Genomic DNA, 22,714 nt, shown 5'->3' on the forward strand with positions numbered 1-22,714 from the left:
CGTGATATACAAAAATGTTATTCCACGTTTTCGACATATTTATTCACGCAGAATCACTCTCCACCAGACTGTGCTGCGATTACTTTTACCCAACCGTGTACAGTTGAACAACGTATGTACTAAAATTGTTAAAAAAAGAGTCGAGCGGATAAACACGCGAACAACATTCGGTAGAAAGCTAGTTGGAAGTTGACCGACACTGTCAGCTGTCGCGTATACGTGGTGGTATAAATTATTCGTTCGGTGTGACGACGCGGTGTACATCGTCGAGCAATAAAGTGGTAGCCACGTGGCTGAAATTATCGTTAGCTCGTAATATCTTTCCCATGCTTTATCCTCCAGCCGCTGACGCTTTTCTAGGTGGCGTTAGCTCGTCGTATCGTCTTTTGCACGGGGATAATCCCTTTTTTTATTCAATACGTCGTGTCGTCGACGTAACTACCACTTTTCCACTGAATTACGGCCTATCATTTCTTCTGTCGACGGGAGAACTCGACGGGCCGGCCTCTTTTTGCTCCAGTTTTTCTTCAATCAGCCACGAAATCGTATTCCGCAACAAATGCGCCTCTCTTTGTCGATGAAATTTTACCTCGAAGCAGCCGCCATGATACACCTTATTACATCAACGTTATACACTGTGAGACGATTCATGACGCGCGTAATTCACTTTCTCTCCGCCTCATTACACGCTGGTGAGGTTGGAACAGCGCTGTTAAAACGTTCAACGTCCTTTTGCTAAAGGCTTTGGTGGTTTTACGCGTCTTAAAAAGCGTTTCAAGCTTCGCCGGACGTTTTCTTCGTAATTAGCTGTCAAGCTGTGCACGCGTCATAATTAATAGTCAACAGGCAAAAAATACGCGCTGCGCCACCTTGCGACAAGAAGTTCCGTAATATTAAATCTTCTTCTAAAACAATTTTTTCACTTGTGCTTCGTCGTAAGATGTCAGCGGAGAAATAAAATTTCCATTTGTCTCGAATTCAACGTCGAATCGTAGTCGGCTAATTTCCGCTACGCGTCAGCCGTTCGTCCAGAAAATCGATAGATTTCGTAGCGTTTCCAACAACGAGTCTCCTGCGCTGGCTGATTACGCTCTTTTTCAAATTTTGTTTATTCGTGTATTTTTTTATTTATCTAAAAATAAATGGGACAGGATGAATAAACGATAAATCTCCATTCACGTGCGATGCTAGAACCAAAGGAGCTACGTAGAGTGCATAGGAAAGATACAAATAAAGTACAAAAGACATGTAACAGCATGTAACCTCACAAAATTTCACGAAGCGAATTTCTAAAGCTACCGATGCCAACGCCAAAAACATCGACACACTTTATTGGGTGTGAATTCACAAGTAAGGAGTCACGGCGGTAGAAAAGATCTGGAGAACCTAAACTATCTAAACGATCTGTTAGTGGCATCAAAATTTATAAACTGAAGGAGTCGGAGACGAAACACAACATTACTGTTAAGTTTGTAAAGGAAAAACAAGTCAGACTTGACCCTTCTTTTCTCAAGCAGTCATAGATCCGACAAGAACATAATGGGGCTGCAGGGTCGAATTTTTTCCGCTGCAGCTATTAGGTTGGCAACTAAGTGAATGCAGATTTTGTCATCAGGTGGCATTGACAAAATCTCCAATCACTTAGTTGCCAACCTTAAATACCGTTCGAACGTGCTGACACTGCAGAACAGCAGCGCCCCGCTTTGTAAACTCATTCGTTTTTCAGTCTGTGCTCCCTTGCTTTGCTTGTCGCGTGTTCCGTTCACGGACAAACTTCACGTCCATTTGAAAAATCTGCAAGTAAACGAATTTGCAAAAGAGAAAAGTTTGCGAGAGAGAAAAGACGTTGTTCTTCGACTCGTGGAACGTACTATGCTCGTGCATTCGGTTCTCAGAGTTTTAATCGCCTTTTCCCTCGCCGTGTCATTACTTTCCACGCGTAACCAGATTTTACGATATCGAAACTCAACAGGTTTCGGTCGTTTCCTATTCACCGTGAAGATGCAAATTTTCGACGCGTGCCTTCTCTGTACATTTCTATCGTATTCGAGGATACAGCAACAGGCAAACGCGATCGCGCATCTAATCGCTGCCAGCGATCAAGATCGTCACAGCGATAGCGAAACAACGAAATGAAAAATATATTACGTGCATTTTCCCCTCTCGTTACTCCATTTCCTCGTCGATGAACATCGAGCGCATCGGCGAATCACGAAACCACAAAATAGAACGATAATTCATTTCGCGACCAGAAGCAACCGTACCTCGAATTTATTTGATTCGCGTAGCTTGCGTCGATGATATTCACATACGCTCAACCCTCTTACGACACGGTACACTGAAGACTAACGCGATATTCTTATACAACACGGTTTCGTTGCAACGCCAATTTGCAACCAATTAACCGTGTTATGCGAGGGTCGACTGTATTTGCAGTTCGTCGAACTTTACAGAGCAGGTCGATTCTGGAAAATGGAACGGAACGCGTACGTTGGCGGACGATAACGACGACAGGCGAACATTTTGTAATCGGATATCGAAACGTCAACGCGCTTTTCCTATCGCGTAATTTGTCAATTACGTCTGTTTTGCGCCACGTTCTCATCGCTTTTGGCCAAATCACCCGGTATGTAGCAACTCGGTACTAGCGCTTGGTACGTACGATACGGTGCAACGAAAGGGCATCGCAGCACGAAAGCACCGAAATGAAAGTATTTCTCGAGCCACGTTGCAGGCAACACTCCTTTCCAGTCTTGTGGAAAGATCTCGGCAGTGAGAGGGACGATAGGAATGAAATTCGAGTAATAAATTGCAAGAATCGAGCGAAACTCAAAGGACTAGAATGAAATAAAATTGCGTAGGTGGCGTTCCGAGCATAATTGCGAGGCGATCCGTTATACGGTACGGAGAGAAGCGAAGAAAAGGTGGAACGCGAGCCGTGTACGAAAACGTGGGTTGGCCTTGTCTCGGTCACTGCGTGCTACCTCGAAAACCATGCGCAAATTTATCGAAGGTTATAAAAGTCAGTTGCGACCAAACCGACCTACTAGAAACATTATGTATGCGCGATTTATCAAAAGAAAACTTAAATAGTTATCGAAGAAATCGACGATTTTCGTATGGTACGTCGAGCTAGCCTAGGCCTTCACAAAATTATGTATATTTTTTTGCAAACCAATCGACAACCTTCTTTTTTCACTCTGACGATTGCAACACGCATGAACTACGAGAAATAGTCAAGAGCGTCGTGTCACGCTAAACTGTTTGACTAAATCCGACCGAAAATTGGGAAAACGTCATCCTTTTTCGGGTCATCGATCGTCTTTTAACGCGACAGAAATTTCTCTGAGCCATTGCTGTAACGTACGTGCATCCGATAATGTCCATCCATAAATCTAGGTTAGTTTTTCGGCGGCCTACAAACGAAAGAAGCGGGCCACGCATTCAACTTAACCTTCTCCTTTGAGGCACGTTCATTTTCCTTGAAACAGCGAATCCGATTTACTTATCTTTTATTTCTGCTTCTCCTTCGATCCGATCGACTTCCTTCGATTCCTCTCATCCATAAGAATTTTCATTTATTGGATTATCGATCGAGCGATCGAACTCTCCGCCGTTTCCGAATTCTTCCAATTCGTCGAACTCGGAACGTGGACGTTTCCTTCTCTTCGTGTTGCACTGGCTCGGGCGCGTCATTTGTAAATAGTTCGGTCCTTAATCTCTTAGATGCGAATGAATTTTGTGCGGGGCTGTTTCTCTGTAAAGTTTGACGCGAATTATGCGTAAACGATACAGCACTGCGATGTTGCTCTCTGCGCAAATATATTGTATTTCTCGACCGTTCACGGAGAGACGAGAACTCGAAGAAGTACGTCAACGGAATAAAATAGAGAACATGTAATTCGGAATTTCCTAACGGGGGAATGGGCCTGTCCGTGTCATAAACGGGCGGCCACTCAAATTCTGAATTACAGCCCTGGGAGGACCGGTAATTCGGAATTTCCTAATGAGAGAAAGAGGCCTGTCCGTGCCATAAACGGACGGCCAACTAAAATTCCGAATAGGGGCCTTTGTTTTGGAATTTTTGTACATATATACAAGCTAATCCAAATGAAATTACCGTAAATGGAACCAAGTGGGAAAGAATTCAAAAAGGGTCAGCTTTTGGGAGATTACCCTTGCACAATATATTCAAAGACACATCCGGCTCACAGGATATGCAAAAAAAGTATCATGAAAGATAAAGTAATTAGCACATTTTTCTTACTGGTCGACAGGTATATGTTGTAACGTACATCTTGCACCGAATCAGAAGCCTCTCGAGTTTTGGGTAAAAAATGGATCTTTGAACAACAAAATTGAAGAAAAAAAATTGAAAACATTCCTTAAAATATTGTACGGGGAGCATACGAAGCGAAAAATTTGAAACTTTCATATTTGTGGAATGTAAAATGGGGACCAAGCTTCTTTTCCAGCACAATGAGTCGGAATGAGTGTGTTGAAATATTGATACTTATTCGATTTGACAAAAAAGATGATAGAAATCAACGTTTGAAAAATGACAAATTTGTACTAATATCATCCGTATGGGATAAGTTTATTGAAAACAGTCAGAATTGCTATAAACCTGCTGCAAATGTTACAATAGACGAGCTACTTTTCCCAACCAAAGCCAGATGCAGGTTTACGCGATATTTACCGAATAAACCCGACAAATTCGGAATTAAATTTTGGCTGGCATCTGATGTTCAAACAAAGTATGTCGCAAATGGATTTCCTTATTTAGGAAAAAGCGAAAAGGGCCTACCTGAAACGGTCTAATTTTATAATAAAACAAAATTTGGGGTAGATATAGCAGACCAAATGACAAAAAAATATAGCGTGAAATCGGGTTCAAGGAGATGGTCACTTTAAATATTTTTTAATATTTTAGATTTAGCTGGCATAATTGCCTGGATTTTATATAAGAAAACCACAGGTCAGCAGATATCCAGAAAAGATTTTATGTTTCAATTAGTAGATGAACTTGCCGCTGACAATGAAAAATCACTGATAGAACATAGAACATATGGGATCCGAAGTACGTCAAAGAACTCACCTTATTCTCGCAAATAGTGTCAGATACGGTACTGTAATAATAATAAGACTACCACCATTTGCAATTTTTGTAAAAAATATGTATGCGGAAAATGCTGGCAGAAGAAAGTTTACGTTTGTAAGAAATGTGATGAATAATAAATTTTGTACCTAATAATATAAGTCATATTTGTATTTTATTTATTCTATTACGTTTATTACGCTTACTGTTATACAGGGTGGTTAGTAACTGGTGGTACAAGCGGAAAGGGGGTGATTCTACGCGAAAAAAGAAGTCGAAAATATAGAATAAAAATTTTTCGTTTGAGGCTTTATTTTCGAGAAAATCGACTTTGAATTTTCGCTCGGTACGCGTGCACTTTATCGCGTCTCGTTATAACGGATCTCACTGTAGATCGTTGTCTCGATGGAAAAATTAAAAAAAGAAAATTTTTATTCTATATTTCGACTGCTTTTTTCGCGTAAAATCACCCCCTTTCCGCTCGTACCACCAGTTACCAACCACCCTGTATTATTATACTTCTTATATTTACCAATGGAAATTTATTTTAACATTCTTTTTACCAAACGTTTTGATACTGAATATTCTTCATTATTAAAGTTGTTATTGTATAGTTTTTATGATCTCAGAACATGGAATTCTTCTTGTAAGATAATAATAGATCAATAAATATAAAAATATTCTACTATTACGTATTTTTTAAAGACCAATCATTTCGACTGGCTTTGGTAGGGATAGCTACGTCTCAAATGCCGATAGTTCTACTGTTAATAAATGAAGATAGGAGAAGGAAATCTGCCAACTTAGCTCGAGGGTGTCATTATTTATGGGAAAAATCCGCCTTTCCGTTAGACAAATATCCGCTTTGTCCGTAATTTTTAAGAGCGTGCAATAAGTCTAAGGATTGTTCTAAGGACCATTCATAAACCAATTTGTAAGAGCGTGCAATAAATCTAAGGATTTTTCTAAGGACTATTCATAAACCGAAAATAGTTTCAGGATTAGAGATGCATATACTGAATCTTTTCACTTAATGATGGGGCCTGAGGCTTAATGAGGGTCTGAATAACGGTACGCGGACCCTTGGCAGGCAGACAATGAGGGAGGGCGCGAGGGCCATCTCACGCGTTGCAACACACTGGAACGAAGTATTTTGATAATTAAATTTATAATAGATATATACAAGATAATAAAAAATATAATTTTTCTTAAAGATATAACGCATATACTTGAACTTGAATAATTTACTTTAATAATATAATTTAATTTAATACAATTTAATTTAATAATACAATTGAGTGTGATATATTTTAAAGCACGCTACGACACATAGGCCCACGTCACAATCGTTGACAGTGTTTTTTAAATTGCTTTTCGTTTTCTATTTTCGTTAAATGCTCGTTAAAGAGAGCATTTAATAATGGTATATTTATTTTAATAAAAAGCAACAATTGATATCTGATACTGGCGTATCAAAAACAAAAACTATATATTCTGTTTGTATATTGTTAACACTGTTATAAAACGTTGCGAGGACAAAAATAGTGTGAAACAAGACAAATTTTTTTTTATTTATTTATTTGAATTTTACAATTTGTCCAGTAGGACATTTGGTAAAATATTATAGCTTAGTGGTATAATAATATAACATGTGGATGGCTACCCCCAGTGAGGTACCATCTTCGAATATGATTGACAAATGAGGAAGGTCGTTTAGTTCAAACGGTAAGCAAATAAGTAGGAGAATGCGCCATTGTAACCCCACTTTCGTCGCAATAGACAATGACATGCACCCCCTATAAGAGAGCGGCCGAGTTCCGGCAAATTCAATCTGTCGTCTCTGCTCGAGGAGAGAGTAAGGTAGCCGCAGTAGTCGAAAACTGATATTTGAGATTTCTGAAGAAACCTGGAAAGATGGAGCTTTTGCAACGAACAAACGAAGCATTTCAAGAAGGCGTTCGTGTCAAAATTGTACGTGTCGAGTCGCTTACTACGATGTGGGTACGAATACGTGGGTGGCCAAGAATGACGGAAGCACTCAATTGGGAGATGTTGATCAGTCCTCTGACGTACTTGCCAGAGACCAGAGATTTGACACCAGGAACGTTCGTCGCTGTCATAGTGAATTTTACAAAAACCAATTTTTGGGACAGAGGAATTATTTTAGAACGAACGCCGACGGATTACGCCGTATATTTGATAGACTGGGCCTTAGTAACCCACCACACCATCGATTCGATCCGTTTGCTACCAGAAAGATATAGAACGACGCCACCATGGGTGAGAAGGATTCGCCTGCGAGGCGTGCGGGACCAACAGCAACAAACACTAAGACACCGCCTGGCGCGACTTATCACGTTGAGGAAACGGTCAGGACGCCTAATCAACATCGACACTTCTCCAGGAGAAACAATGTCCGCAAGATTGTTGTTGGATTGGAGGGAAGGAGAACCGCCCAGAGACTTGGGAGCACATTGGTTGCGGATTGGATGCCTCAATCCTGAATAATCGCTACACCTGTGAAACCTTTTTTTATTTCTTATATGTATGTGATTTTGCGCATACTTTTTCATTTTTATATATATGTATTAGTATTATTATTTAATAAAAGCTTAAAAACATAAACGTTGACTTATTTTTCCTTGCTGTTCATTCAAGTCTTACAATATTAAATTTAAAATATCTTTTAAACTAATCATTTTTCGAATCAGGTACTTGTATACTCTTCTGTAGAGAATTAAAAACTGTATCGAATGGCGTCTAAAAAACGTATCATACCATTTAGAAAAACAAAGACCATCCTCAAGTCTCGGAGGTGCGTCCACCTAGATAAGATTTGCGACCACTGCCAGGTGTCCCTCTCGAAATAGGACAAGTTCTATCTGAAACACTTTTTTCGAATAATGTACAGTTTATATTTTAGGATATTATTTATCGTAATTCCATGTTATTTCCATACCATGTTATTTTATATTTAGATATTCGGTATAAATTCGGTAAAATTTCAAATGTGAAATATAAAGCTATTAAGATCTGGATTTCGATTAATGAAAAAATCTTTTTCGATTGTTATCGAGTAGTTAATTGTTTGTAACGAGCAAATTTAAACAGATTCATAGCTTTTCATTCAAGCTTTTCCAACGACGATTCACGTAATTTATTGCTTGCTGATTAATATGTTCATTTTTATCATTTAAACAGATATTCCACTGTCGTGAAACGGTGTTTGTTCGGAAAGTTTTCTTTCTCTATTTGTTTATTTATTCATGCGTTCACCTCTCTATAGTACCCATACGAATGGTTACAAAAGAAGTAAAAGCTTATCTCGGAAGAACAGAAATCAAACTGCGCCCGAAGGTGTACGAAGTACGGAAAAAGTTACTTTCTTCGCAGTAAAGATTCACGTTTACGATCAGCCGTCTTATACCCAGTTACGTTGGCCATGCAAAGTGCAGCGCGGTTCCCGTTTTAGAAAAGGGCGACGTCTAACAGAGGGTCGAGATGTGCTTAAGTTGAACAAGCTACAAGACATCGGGGCTTACAACGCCGTTGAAACATAAATAATAGATATTTCATTGAACCTGACAAACAGATAAATAATAATTAGCTAACTGTGTATTCAAATTTCCCGCTATCAACGATCCCAAGGATTTTTCTATCAGCAAGTTAACCGAGTGCGCATCTGTAACGAGAGTAGCGAACGTTGCTGCGAAATTCCTCTCGCTTCGACTCCCTTAGTTTCCAATTTCCACTCGAGCTTTGCCCATTCTGTTTGTCGAACACTTTCCACCAACCTTTGCTCCTCGTTACTGTCTGTAGCCCGCACTCGATTAAAAGCGTTTTCGCTCGTTTCTGTTTCAGTTACCGAGAAGGAGATTCGACAATGGTGAGTCACCGACGATCAAGCGTTTCGACCGGAATCTCGGATCGAACCAGCTCGTCCTGTCGAGACGCTCTATGGAAATCGACGTCACGAGTCAATATGTATAAAACCGCGAAGCTTTCGAGGCGCGACAAGCACGTCCAGTGGACAATGAGAAGAAAAGATTACACGTACACGTTGCGTTCGGTGGTTTACGAAGCCATCGACGAGACGAAAGCTTTCGAAAATTTCTAGTAAATTTCCTCGTCTCCGTTCGATTATGTTTTGCTCGTGTTCGAAGATAATTTACAAGCGTTTGCGTGATATAGGTACTCGGTTGGCAACTAAGTGATTGCGGATTTTGTTATTAGGTTGTAATGACAAAATCCGCAATCACTTAGTTGCCAACCCAATAGAACGCGTAGTCAGATGGTGAAAAAGTCAGAGTAACGTTACGTTAGTCGGATACGTGGCTTCGTCTATCCGGCTTTCGCGGTAATGTTTTATCAATTTGCTGGTTCGTTCGTGGAAAAGAAAAGTGAGATTGGAAGGGGAGCGAGTAAACGTACATTCGATAACTTTGACGATTGTTTGTTTAGGCACAAAGGATTCCTGAAAGACTGTCCCGATGGCCTGCTGACGGAACAGGTATGACCTGGTTTCAGCTGGCACGTTAATTAAACGAAAATCAATATGTACGCCAAGATAAGAGAAAGTTTGAAGATAAGAGAGCCTGTTGCGTGATTTCAGGGTTTCATAAAGATCTACAAGCAGTTCTTTCCACAAGGCGATCCATCGAAATTTGCCACGCTGGTTTTCAGAGTGTTCGACGAGAACAACGTAAGTTTCGTAACGCCTTTTTAATCCGCGCGCTTTAACGTGTTCGTTCGAGTGCTATCGGTAACTCTACTCTTCTACGAACCCTACTCTGACCACGAAAATCACAAGCGACAAAGAAGCAAACACTTATCGTCTCTATTCGAATATATCGCTAGACGAGGCGAGTTCATTTTTCTCAAGCATTTGTGTAATATCGATTTTCTATAAATGGTTTTGACCTATGCACGGTTCCCGTTTCTCGCTGTTAAATCAGAATAACTAAACTCGGCCTTAAAAGAGAAGCGAGCAAGAAATTTCGAACGAAGAATATCCATTAATCATTGGTTTATCGATTGATGGTAATTCGTTTTCTTTTTAGGTTTCACTTCTTAGATATTCTCGTTGTTTTAGATTTACCGTTAGCCGAATTTTCATGTTTATCATTTCCATACTAAACGACAGCACGCGACCGTTGTTTCCTTAATTTCGCGCTTGTACTACTTCCCGACGCTACGATCTCGCTTTCTCCGAGGCGAACGTCGCTCCGAAACGACCAACGCGATCGGTCAGATTTCACACGCAAGCAATCGCCTCCACGATTTGGGTAATTCCGTGACAAATTCGCCACATACAGCGTACACATGGCTACGAAATTTGTTCAACGATCGAAAGCCGAACCAACGTATCCCGCTTCCGATCCGCTGTAACGCAAATTGCACGAACGATTGTTTTTCAGGATGGCACGATAGAGTTCGAAGAATTTATAAGGGCGCTGTCGGTAACGTCGCGCGGCAACCTGGACGAGAAACTTCACTGTAAGTAAGCACAGCCAATTGGCATCTGAAAAAACTTGACGAATACAATGATAGGCAGCTTCGAATTAAAAGCTTCGAGATCGACGTTTTGAATAACTTGCACGACCATGGCAATGGTTTATGGCTGAAATGTCTCTCGGAAAATCTTTGAAAATTTCAAAACTCTAGACGTAGGCACTCGAAACGTTGGAATCGCTGCACCAAGTAATCTCGCGGCAGTTACCATATGAGTTTTGTTTCTTATTTTCAGGGGCGTTTCGGCTGTACGACGTGGACAACGACGGTTTCATCACGAGGGAGGAGATGTACAATATCGTCGATGCGATGTACGAGATGGTGGTAGGTACATCACTGTCGCTTTATACCTTCTCGAAGCAGGTACTTGCGCGTTGTTCTATCTTCGCCAGCTGGAAAAACGTACCTGAATCGAGCTGCAAACATTTCCCGTAACGATCGTCGACTATATAAATTTATTTCTTCGCCGCATGCGTTGCGAACGTGGACGTTTGATGTGGTTCCGACCGAGAATCGCACTACTTGAACGCAGCGTCGTTTATTACGCGGAACAATTGTTTCGGTTGATTCTATTGCAAGTAGAATACGCGTTACATCCAATATAAATTAAATTTCGTAATTGTCGCGCCATCCCTTGTTTGATCGAATAAACATAGTCGATAATTATCCATTGCGCTAACGCGTTACATAGTACGCGCGTAGTCGTCGATCGAATACGCGCGGTCGAATAATAACGACGTTGGAACCGCCGACGCAACGCGCTTTCGACGTGCAAACGCGTGAAACGTCCGCTGAGAAGTTCCACCCATTGGACAGATTGAAGGAGCATATTTTTCTGGCCTGATCCGCGAAACGCGATTAATCGCACGATTAGCTGATCGAAACTGGTGGAAAATATTGGCCGATCGATAGCCGAATTTCCTCGCGGAACACCGACGCCGGCGCTGCGACGCCAACCACTCGACGTTATCGATAATGTCGGCTTCGCATTGGCGGCAATAAAGCGGGAAAATTGCAGCCGCGACGCGGATTACGTCGATCGAGAAAGTCATTTCAGCACGCTTCATCGATCATCTAACTGAGAGGCAGAGATCGTCTCTCGTTTTCTTTGAATTCTACAAACTCATAATATGCAGAATTGTTATATTCTTATTATATATTTTATAATATTATTCTATGAAGGCAGGTATTTTTTCGCACTTTCAGAAAACAGGTGTCGTTACGCTTATAATTAAATCCGCTGATAGAAACGCCATCTCTAATTGCGGATCAATCTGTGTGTTCATCGTCGTGGGCAAAATTTCAGGAAAGTTAACCTCTCAGGTTCGGTTGAATTGTACCAATCACATTGGAACGAAGTGTTTGATATCTAAATTGTAATTTTTCCTAAAGATATGATGTATATGCTTGAACCTGAATAATTTACTTTAATAATTAACAATACAAGTGCATGTGATATATTTTAAAGCACGGTACGACACAGACCCACGTCACAATTTTCACACTCATAACGCGACAGTGTTTTTCAAATTGTTCTTCGTTTTCTATTTTCAAGCGACATTTTGAGGCTGAAGATTCTAAAAAATTAGAAAAATACGGATCGGCATGTTAAAAAAAGGCATGTGGTGGACGGTGAGACGTGTTGTTGGTTAAATTAATAACGAGACGAGTTGATTTCGTCAAATGTATTTACAAGTATATTTAAATGTGGAATACGGAGCTAGGCGTAAGCGTCGCTCGCTCGATGCAATTCGTTACAAGCATACTCGATACTACTCGTTATGCTGATTCTTTAGACTGATTCGCTATACCTATTCGCTCGACTGATAATCTCGACGACTCATGTCTGGAGAGCATGGTTGTCTATTTATACTGGTCGCGGGTGTACCGGAAATTTTGAACTTGACTCTGGTTGACGATTGCACGTAGCAACAATATTGCTTTGTCCAGAGTTTGTTACATTTTGTGCGTCGTACTGTGTTAATCCTCTGTGGCAAAACAACTACATGAGGCATCTTCGAATCGAAACGTCCTATGACACATGTGCCGCTACAGTTATAAAATGTTGTGAGGGCAAAAGAAGTGTGAAGCAAGACAAATGTAAAAGATCATTTAGTTCAAACGGCAAGCGAATAATGAATAGTACAGTGAGTCAATATAGTGGCGCGTCGTAATCTAAGATGACATCCGCGAAAGCCACTATAGTGGCGCATCGTACTCAAGAGGCTAATACGTAGATCAAATTTCCCCGTTTGCCCATCGAAAATTACATTATACCAAACTGAGCAAAGTGGTTTCGTTTCAGGAAGATTCGCTGTGACAAATCTCCTGATGTATCGTCGCTATTTATCAGAGGAGCTTAACAATGGTTGCCAGGTTGATTCGGTGTATACCAAAAGGCTAAATAAACCATGGTATTCTAATTCGTAAACTGAGAGCTATAGGCTTCTCCGGAAGCATCGCCTGGAAAACTAGCTATCTCTAAGGTCGTCACCTGGTTGTTAAATTCTATTATCATTCTTTTAAATCATTTAAGGTTAAGTTAGTAATTCACGAGAATCCCACTTTGGCGCTCTTCTCTTCATTCTCTTTGTCAATAATATAGTAGTGTTATCTCGGATTATCTCCTTGTTATAAATCTCACATCAGAGATAAACATAATTTTCAAATAACATTTATGTTTCATGTTTAGAACAACATAAATTGTTAAAATTGGCTACCAAACATTGCGGCAATTTTACATCGTTTAATTGCCACAATCGCGATGATATTATTAGGAGGTTGAATGTTCAAACTCTATTCGATAGGCGAATCATATGCGATACTACATTCGTATATGAAATTCTTAGAGATTCCATAACTTGTCCCTCGACCGTACGCTTGTGCCCGTGACGATGAAACTGTCGTAAGTCAAGAATGTAGTAAAAACGAGTGTACCTCTTATTTGACATGTTTGCAAATATAACGGTAGAAGTTGAATGGTTGGATTGAGTCGATCATTACGGAGTTCATACAGAATTTAGCTAAGGCGACTGTAAATATTTCGAAACGAAAAATATAATAAGGTAAATGTAATAACGTAAATGTAATCTCCAGAAGAATGCGAAATTACTTGCAGTTAAAGCAACATTTACAACTGCAACCGTTTCGACTGTCGTAACTGTTTTAACAGGACGACGAATTTCACTGACTCTGTCCACCACAAAATTGATGTATTTTAGTCGATCTATGGAATCTCCAAGATTCTCTTCAGGACGGATTTTATAACTTTCTTATCTTAATCCTTAATTTTAGCTTCTTCTTAATTGTTACTTGTTATCTTTTTTTTATTTTTATTATTACTAAAGTAATGATATATAAGGTTTTATTAAATAACAGAATAACTATTTTATATGTAACATAAAAAATTGAAGTATTAACGAACACCGCCCTATTCTCTTATACATCTCAAACAGAAATGAATTTGTTTTATTGCACATTCATTCATTCGACACATACGCGATGCACTCGTCTCATGGCGTTTTCCTTTTGTCTTCCCCTCTTTCATTCCTCGCTCGTACAATACAGATGTACACACATCTATTTTCTAACAATTATTTTGCGTTTTACTATCTTTCCTTCACTCCGTACACTGTATCTTTTCATTTTCGCTAAAGGGATTTTTCTTCCCCGTGAAACTAGTAACAAAGATAAAATATCGAAAGTTTTTGCGTCACGGTAACCTCTTTATCGTTTGTTCTTATGATTAAAAAACTCGTAACAAGATGAAATTGTTGAGAATTGTGGATCTTAATCGCCGAAATAAATGTATAGGAACACTTAGATTATACTTAGAATTGATATCAAAATAGTTTCAGATTTATTTAGTATGTGATTTTCAAGATATTTATCGATGCATATTTGCACGCGTCACAGCACTCTCTTTCTCTCGCCATCTTCTATATCGCATTACCAACGAAACAGTTGCATTCGTCTGTTTTACGAGACGCTGTGCACGCACATACTCTCACACACTCATACTCATATATGTGTGTTACTAAATGTGGCTAATCTAGTGTAGCACACAAAATTACACATATCTCAATAGAAATCCTTAATCGATGACTTGGACAATTGAAGTGATTTGTTCCTATCTCGAAATGTCATGCTATATATTTCTCGTGGAAAATGAAACAATACTCGATCAATGATAACTCCATAAATGGTACACCGCCGGATAAACAAAAAACAAAAACTTATTTTGACGGTATTTTTTCCTCCTCGTTATCTTCTACAAATTTCTAGAAAACGACACCTTAAAATCTCTGGATCTCGTTAAAAAACCACACAATGAAACGTTTAGAATGATATGTTTACAACGAAATTTGTAAAATATACTCGTTTCTAATCGTGTCACACCTGGAATGCGCATTTGAAAAATAGAATTCAGCGCAGTCGCATATCATGAAATTGCTTGAAAGCGTGCAATAGGAATTTTTCACACACATCGTTCTCAAAATTGATAAACCGATACTCAAAACTTGCTATAATTATGACAATAATGTGAATATGCTCACTCCTCCATATTGCATTCACACTGCGAAAACAGATATCACCAAACAGAGACAAATGCATTGGCCAACAAGTCGAAAATCCAAATTAAGCATAGAAAATAAATTAAAAATACACAAAACGATCATAAAACCAATCTGGACGTACGGAATGCCACTATGGGGAACAGCAGCAATGAGCCATATAAGCAAAATAGAGACAATGCAAGCTAAAATTCTTAAAACAATAGTAAACGCCCCATGGTACGTTAGAAACAAAGACATTCGGAAAGACCTGAGAATACCAACGGTCAAGGAGGAGATTAGCAGATGCGCAAGAAGGACAGAGAAAGAATAGCTCGCACCCAAACCGGCTAGCAACGGAAACGATCAACACATCAAACATAGAAAGAAGACTAGAAAGGAAACACCCAGCAGATCTCATAAAGGATATAACCTAACAAACACGAAGATGGTACCTCGCTGGGGGTAGCCACCCACATGTTATATTATTATACCACTAAGCTATAATATTTTACCAAATGTCGTACTGGACAAATTGTAAAATTTAAATAAATAAATAAAAAAAAAAATTCCTGAATAGCGTGGAACCATAGCGGACCTGACGTTTGTTTTAAGATCCTCGATCAGTTCGTTGATTGTCTAAAAATTGTTGAACTTTTGAAATTATAAAATTTCGATCATATCGATAGACTTTGCTCAATTCCGAGCGACGTTAGCGAAAAATCATCGATTTCTTTCACGGGTCCCAGATATTTCTTCTGACAATAATTTGGTTGCATCTCTGATAGATCGAAATAACACTTTAAAAATTTAATTTATTAGACTCCTTTTGTATTTTTGTATTTGCATAGACGAACGGTTAGAGTTTTTCGTTCAAACAAAGTCAAAAATGCTCCTCCTTTGAAACATCTACTTTCAGTGAGATGTGAGAAATTGCACGAATCGTGTCTTAAAGTTAGTGCTCGCTCTTTTATACTTCGTTTCATGCTTCATTAGGTACTCGTTCATCCGACAGTGAAAAGCCTGAGGTGGATAGGTCGTGATAGGTGCGAAGAAACACATGAATATATTTAACAATATACAGGGTGGTTGGTAACTGGTGGTACAAGCGGAAAGGGGGTGATTCTACGCGAAAAAGAAGTCGAAAATATAGAATAAAAATTTTTCGTTTGAGGTTTTGTTTTCGAGAAAATCGACTTTGAATTTTCGCTCGGTACGCGTGCACTTTATCACGTCTCGTTATAACGTGGCGGATCGGTATCAATAGGACGCAGACAGGTCGAGGCATCAACGCGGCGCAACACCTCCCGGGCGATCCGCTGGTACCAACCGCCAACACTAGAGGGCTACGACGACAACGAGTCTGTCTAACTCGCTAGCGGTCGAATATACGAGCGATTGATACAAATACCGCACCTAGCGAGACTCCCTCTACGTCTGAGGCAGGGACTACCGGGCATAGCCTTACTGACGAGTCCACCAGTAGTCCCGGGACGAAACGCACGACTCTCTTTTCACCTGGCAGCAACTACTCCACTACACTTCCTACAAATTAAAAAAAAAAATTAAAAAAAAGTAATTTTTATTCTATATTTTCGACTTCTTTTTTCGCGTAGAATCACCCCCTTTTCGCTTGTACCACCAGTTACCAACCACCCTGTATATTTATTAACATATACTCTATGTGTACACTATGCGTAGGATTCGCAATTACAAGTTCGACTTCTGGTCGATGCGTTATGACGCATGATACAAGTGCGGATGATGATTGCTTAAGATGTCAAGAAACTCGGATCAATTATTACTGCTAACTACCAACTATCGACTCGCGTTTAACGACTGATTTTCCGTTACGATGATGCTACAGAGGTGTCGCCGTTACGTATAACTGTCAAACAAAGATGTCTAAGGATACGAGATTATCGGAATCATTGAGGAAAGTTTTGTTTCGGAAAGTGAGGGGAGTGGACGTTGATGTTAATTGGTTAATTTCTGTTTGGCGGTTGGAGAAGGATGCTAACTGTGCTTGAAAGAAAGTCGCATTGTACGGACGCATTGTAAAGTCGGAAGCATTGTACGTAAAAAAGGCAGATTTCCCCTATCTTCCCGTAGCAGGTAATAGATTTAGGGATTGTTAAGACAAAGACTATTTGTTCCTTTGGAAAACCTTAGCTAATTAAATCATAAGATGTATAGCGGGTCCTTAGACTACCTGAAAATATTCTGTGTGGATGTATCGACATCTGGTAATTATCTTGTCCGAAGAATAAGGTCTTTGCGTAGCGAGCCACCGGACAGAAACCGTTGGAAAGATTACTATCAAGTATCGCTACAGGTCTATGACCAATAACTAAGTAAATAATTGAAGATAAGATGCTAAGTGTGCGATAATTCAAATGCGTAATAACATTTTCTATCTTCTGCACTAATACAGTCAATATTCATGGAAAAATGAATTATATTTTTAGAAAATCTTGTATGTACCAACTCTTAATTGTAGAGAAAGCTAAATGCGCCATTCGGTTAAACTTGAAAGCACTGAAAGTATCAACTCTGTTTCTCACTAAGTAAATCGTATAAAAACAGAAAATATATTTTTCCAAGATGTTCTTTTCACTTTTATTACAAAAGTGTATTTTACAATGCTCAGAGTAAGAATTGTTTTATAATTGATGATATTTAATATCCATACATTCGCTTGGATATTATATAATTATACATACAAACTTTGGACGTATCAGTATTATCATCATTTAACGCCAGTAGTCATTTTTTACGAATGAAAAATCTCAAATTTTATACCGTTCTATTCCATTGTAACTTTTATTCTATCATATTATACTATATATTATTTAATTATAATTCAATACCATTGCCACGTAGGTTTTTCCATTTCAAGTGTTGTCTACAAGAATACTGCAATTAGCCTGCGAGACAATCGTCGATGAATACTCGTCGCTTACGAATCGATTAATATTTCGAATCGGTCACCGATCAGCTCGATTCTCGTTCGAGAACCGATCGAGAATTTTCAACGACCATTTGAGCTAAATTTTTTTTCGCACGGACGATATACAAAAGGCGAGGTCGATACAGGCAATCGTTAGCCGACAATAAAATAAAAGGGAAAGAAAAGCGTACTATGCCCACTGACCACTGCTATTTTTCTTATCAGAGATATCGAGCATACGGCCGGCCATTATTCACCTTTTATTTCAACCCCAGCTTTAAATTATGCGCGTGGTATCCGTATGCTAAGAGCAAATAGCGAGTAAAAACTCCTGCGTACGGCAACCTGCTCATTTTGAACGAAATCGCGTCTGGCATTTACCAGGCGCCCAACTCCGTGCTTTCGGCCCTATCTCGAGCATTTTTGTCGCGAGTCTACGTTAATGACCCTATGTTTCACGGCCTAATTTTATCGTTAAACCACCGAAAGTTCACCAGCAGAAATATTTCACGCATTAATTACTATTAATAACTAGTATTAACAAAGATTAATAACTAATCGCCTGGAGCGTATGCAACCGAAACGACAGCTGTGCCGCGCGTAAACGCATCCCTTATCGGTGATCAACGAAACTCGTGGAATTTTTATCGCATCGTATCTTAGCTTGCGCTTGTGTTTAGCGCGCCAACCATTTCGCCAACTTTTCCGTCCAACCAACTCGTCGAACCTCGCAGGCAGGCGGACGAACGAAAGTCTCCGGTTTACGTGACGCGGAATGCGTGGAGCGATTTATTAAAACGCGATTATATCTAGGAAACGACGGAAACAAACGAAGTTGAGCGTTCGATAAACGAGTTACGCACGTCGACGAAAGACTATGCACTGCGACCGACGTAATTTTCATTCGCGTTAAACGAAACGGCGAGCCTCGAATCCTCCGCAAATCGGACGCGCGCGAGCTCGAGCTCCGCGAAGAAACTGGGACACCGACAACAAAGAAACATTTTAATCCGATGATTTCTCTTAGCCGACGCGCAACACCGTGTACTATACACCAGAAATAAACGTTCAGCGCGATACGTTGCGTTTTCTCGTAAAGCACGTTAAATGGCTGCTACGTTAAACTGCTACGGTTAATGTAAATGGTACACGGATCGTTGCAATGCACGTATTTTTCTTCGTCGGGGCAACGTAACGCGAGATCCAAGATAGGTTTGCTCGCAGAATACGTAATGCGTGCATTGTTGTGCAAGCGTTTACCGCTATCGCGATCGGCGCATGAAAAATTTAGCGGAAAAATTTCCACGATCGTCGATGCTACAGCCGACGCGGTTCAAAAAATTTCGTCATCGACAAGTATCGCTTTACAAGCTTCTCGTCGTTCGTGCTTTTTCCTCCCACGGCTCGCTAACGTCGTACGACGCGCGTTAATCGTACGCATCGCTTTGTCCCTTTCTTTCTTCGTTATCCGTTCGAGTCGCAAGCAGCGCGAACGAGCTGTTTAGGTTTCATGTGGAAAAGTGCCATTTGAACGCTACGGACGACTCACGGTATTTTGCATTGGGTTGGCAACTAAGTGATTGCGGATTTTGTCATTAGATGGTAATGGTAATGTCATTAGATGGTAAATTTCATTATTATCTTCTCAATAATTTTTATCGAACAGAACACGAAATATTTATTAATTGATAGTACGCAAATATAATATTATAGATGTATTTCATAAAAGTAAGAAATACGACGAGCGCTGCTGCGCCGCTTGTTTCTCTTCGCGCTGTTGGGGATTTTTCGAATATCCCTGCGACTCAAACGGTTGCAGATTACGCACGTGCGGTATGAAAAAGATGAAATTGCGAGCGACTGTGGAAAAACGTAAGAGAAAGTACACCGAGTTCGTACATTTCGTAGAAAATATTAAAATGGAAAAAGGACGCGACGCTATAGAAACTCGGTGGAAGCAGCGGAAGAGGGAAAAAATCGACCGACTCGATTTGCGTTAAATCCACCGCTCTTTCCAAACGCTTTATCTGAAAACTTGCCGACACGAGAAACTCGAATTAAGCGGCCTTCCGTGACTTTATCTTTTCTCCATTTCCGAGATAAACGCGCGTGCATAACGTGAACTTGGAACAATACTCTTACGACTTGGTAACGTCATACGACGCGCGTTAATCATACGCCGGTTCCTTTCTTCGTAATCCTACGCTGCGTATACGCGCGATAGGAAGCGCGTTGCTTTCAGAGCTCGCGCGACCTGAACATTCCAACGATTCTGCGGAAAATTTCGCTGGCAGATTCGGAGGAGGCGAAGCGCGCTAGAAATGTCGAGCTTGTTTCTAATAGATCGGTCGCCTGATGTTTCAGGGGCAACAGCCGCAGGCGGAGGACGAGAACACGCCACAAAAGAGGGTGGACAAGATCTTCGATCAGATGGACAAAAACCACGACGACAAATTAACCCTGGAAGAGTTCCGGGAGGGTAGCAAAGCCGATCCTAGAATCGTGCAAGCGTTGTCGTTAGGCGGCGAGTAACCTCGAGCCCCGTCGAGACCGCACCGTGCGTCGTCGATCGTTTCAAGCCGGACGATCGTCTCGTCACTTCGGTCCGGTCGTCGAAACGGATAGAGAGAGAAATCGATCGCTCGAACAGATAAGGAAAACGGGCGGCTCGATAACCATAAGCACGCAGTCCGGCGTACACGCATACGTAGGTAGCACATAATGCGAATCGACATGACGCGATCCTCTCTCTCCCTTCCTCTCTGCACTTTGTTTGTGCGAACGACAACAGGGACGGACGACAAAATCAGGAAAAATCGAGTCCTCGCGAAATTGACTTTAACACGTTGACTGCCGCGCTTGTTTACAGTGAAATCTCCTTCAGGCCACGAGTATGTATTATTTTGACCAAATGGTTTTTTTATGCCACCGCAATTAGAAAAGGAATCAAATGGTACCGAAAACTTGGCATTCAACTCCTTCTGGGAATTTCTGTTGTAAACGCTTTGACGGTTTACAAAATTGCAACGAGGAAGCATGTAAATATTAGAAGATTTAGAGAATTATTAGCTGCAAAATTATTACGGTTGTCTGAGAATACAAAAAATCCTTGTCTTCGACGGAATCATTAGACGCGCATGCAAGCTATGTTACGCACATAAAAGACACGAGAGAATTTAAAGAAAACAATAACTTACTGTCCAAAATGTCCCGACAAACCTCAGCTTTGTATAGAATACTTTAAAGTTTTACGTTCTAAATAATTTTCTTAATAAACCATTTCCGTATTATTTTTATAACAATTCAATAGTTTTATTACTTTCTGTGGAATATCTTTTCAAATACCTACGACGATCCTTCGCAAGTAGTCAAATAAGCGTCACCCAAATATGGGTGACGCGGCTCTATTAGAAATTTTGGCGTTATCCGAACACGGGTAACACGGCCCTACGAGAAATTTTTGGTGTCACCCAAATATGGGTGACACGGCTCCGTTGGAGGCCTTGGTGTCGCCCGAATACGGGTGACGCGATTCTATTGGAAACTTTGCTGTCACCCGAATATGGGTGACGCTGCAGTCAACGTGTTAAAAGGCGGAGATCCGACATTGCCGAGATCCTCCGATCGGTGTACGCTCGACGGAACGCAAAAAGGAAACTAATTTTCCCGTAGACGCTGGCCGTGTTCTCGGCGTGGAACCTACCACGGCAGTAGAAACATTATGGCCACAGGCTGCCAAGCGTATGAAGAACGAGCGAATGATCAATGGAGCAAAGAATACGCGTAGAACGAAGGCGACGATATTCGTGGAAGGTTTCGATATTCGCGAACACGCAGTTTACGTGGCACGAACGAAACGAGAATTCGATGGATTCGCAAACGCGGGGGCGTGGAGAATTTTGCGATACTTCGGAATCGTCGATTCGATATCGCGGCAAGCGAGCGTCGAGTGGAAAGCAACCGGAGAAAAAGGAAGGAAAGGTGAAAGAGAGCGGGCAGGAAATGATTAAAATAAGAGGAAAGCGGAAAGGACGAGCGTTTTATCGACTGGCCGCATTTCCTCGTCAAAGCGATTTCTCGTTTCAATTTTCAAACGCGGTCGGTAGAACGACGCCGCGGAACAGTTCGCCCGGGTTCTCCGATTCTAACGAACCTTCGATCCCTTTCGCTCGTCCGACAATTTCGGATCGTTGAAATTGCTTGGCAGAAAATTTCGCTTGCAGGAATTCCACCCAGACGGACAAACGAAAAAGTAAGATAAATAAAAAGCATTAATTAAGAAGGAGAGCAGAATGTAGGCCGAGATAAGTTCTCGCGTCGTTTCGAGAAACCAGCTGCGATCTAATTGAAACGAAGAATTCGTGGATGTCGGGTCGATATGTTTCTGAAAAAGTCGAAGCAATGGCATGCAACACACGCGACACGACGAAGCGTGAAACGAAGTCTGAAGCACGCGGCTCGTTAGCACGCGTCGACCCTCGTCGTCGAGGTTCGTTACTCTTTACCCTGGAGCCTCCCTAAACACCTGACCCGTTTCAACGTCGTTTCCACGTTAAACGTTCGCCTTCGTGTTTCGACTTGGACGAGCGAACTGGACGCGAT

The 22,714-nt window shown here is 40.7% G+C and overlaps 1 protein-coding gene across 1 annotated transcript in view; it reads left to right on the forward strand.

Moving 5' to 3' along the window:
• Positions 1–20,992, forward strand: part of LOC117207669 (frequenin-1) — a 45,020-nt gene extending 24,028 nt beyond the window's left edge. Inside the window, exons 2-7 of the mRNA XM_033448073.1 lie at positions 8,960–8,984; positions 9,560–9,608; positions 9,711–9,800; positions 10,516–10,594; positions 10,845–10,933; positions 20,477–20,992. Coding sequence (XP_033303964.1) covers positions 8,960–8,984; positions 9,560–9,608; positions 9,711–9,800; positions 10,516–10,594; positions 10,845–10,933; positions 20,477–20,644 — 500 coding nt within the window. The 3' untranslated portion in view covers positions 20,645–20,992. The remainder of the gene's footprint in view (positions 1–8,959; positions 8,985–9,559; positions 9,609–9,710; positions 9,801–10,515; positions 10,595–10,844; positions 10,934–20,476) is intronic.
• The last annotated feature ends 1,722 nt before the right edge of the window (positions 20,993–22,714 follow it).

The sequence above is a fragment of the Bombus bifarius genome, unplaced genomic scaffold (genome assembly GCF_011952205.1).
Source record: "Bombus bifarius isolate JDL3187 unplaced genomic scaffold, Bbif_JDL3187 scf7180000008045, whole genome shotgun sequence".
NCBI classification, from domain to species: Eukaryota; Metazoa; Arthropoda; class Insecta; order Hymenoptera; family Apidae; genus Bombus; species Bombus bifarius.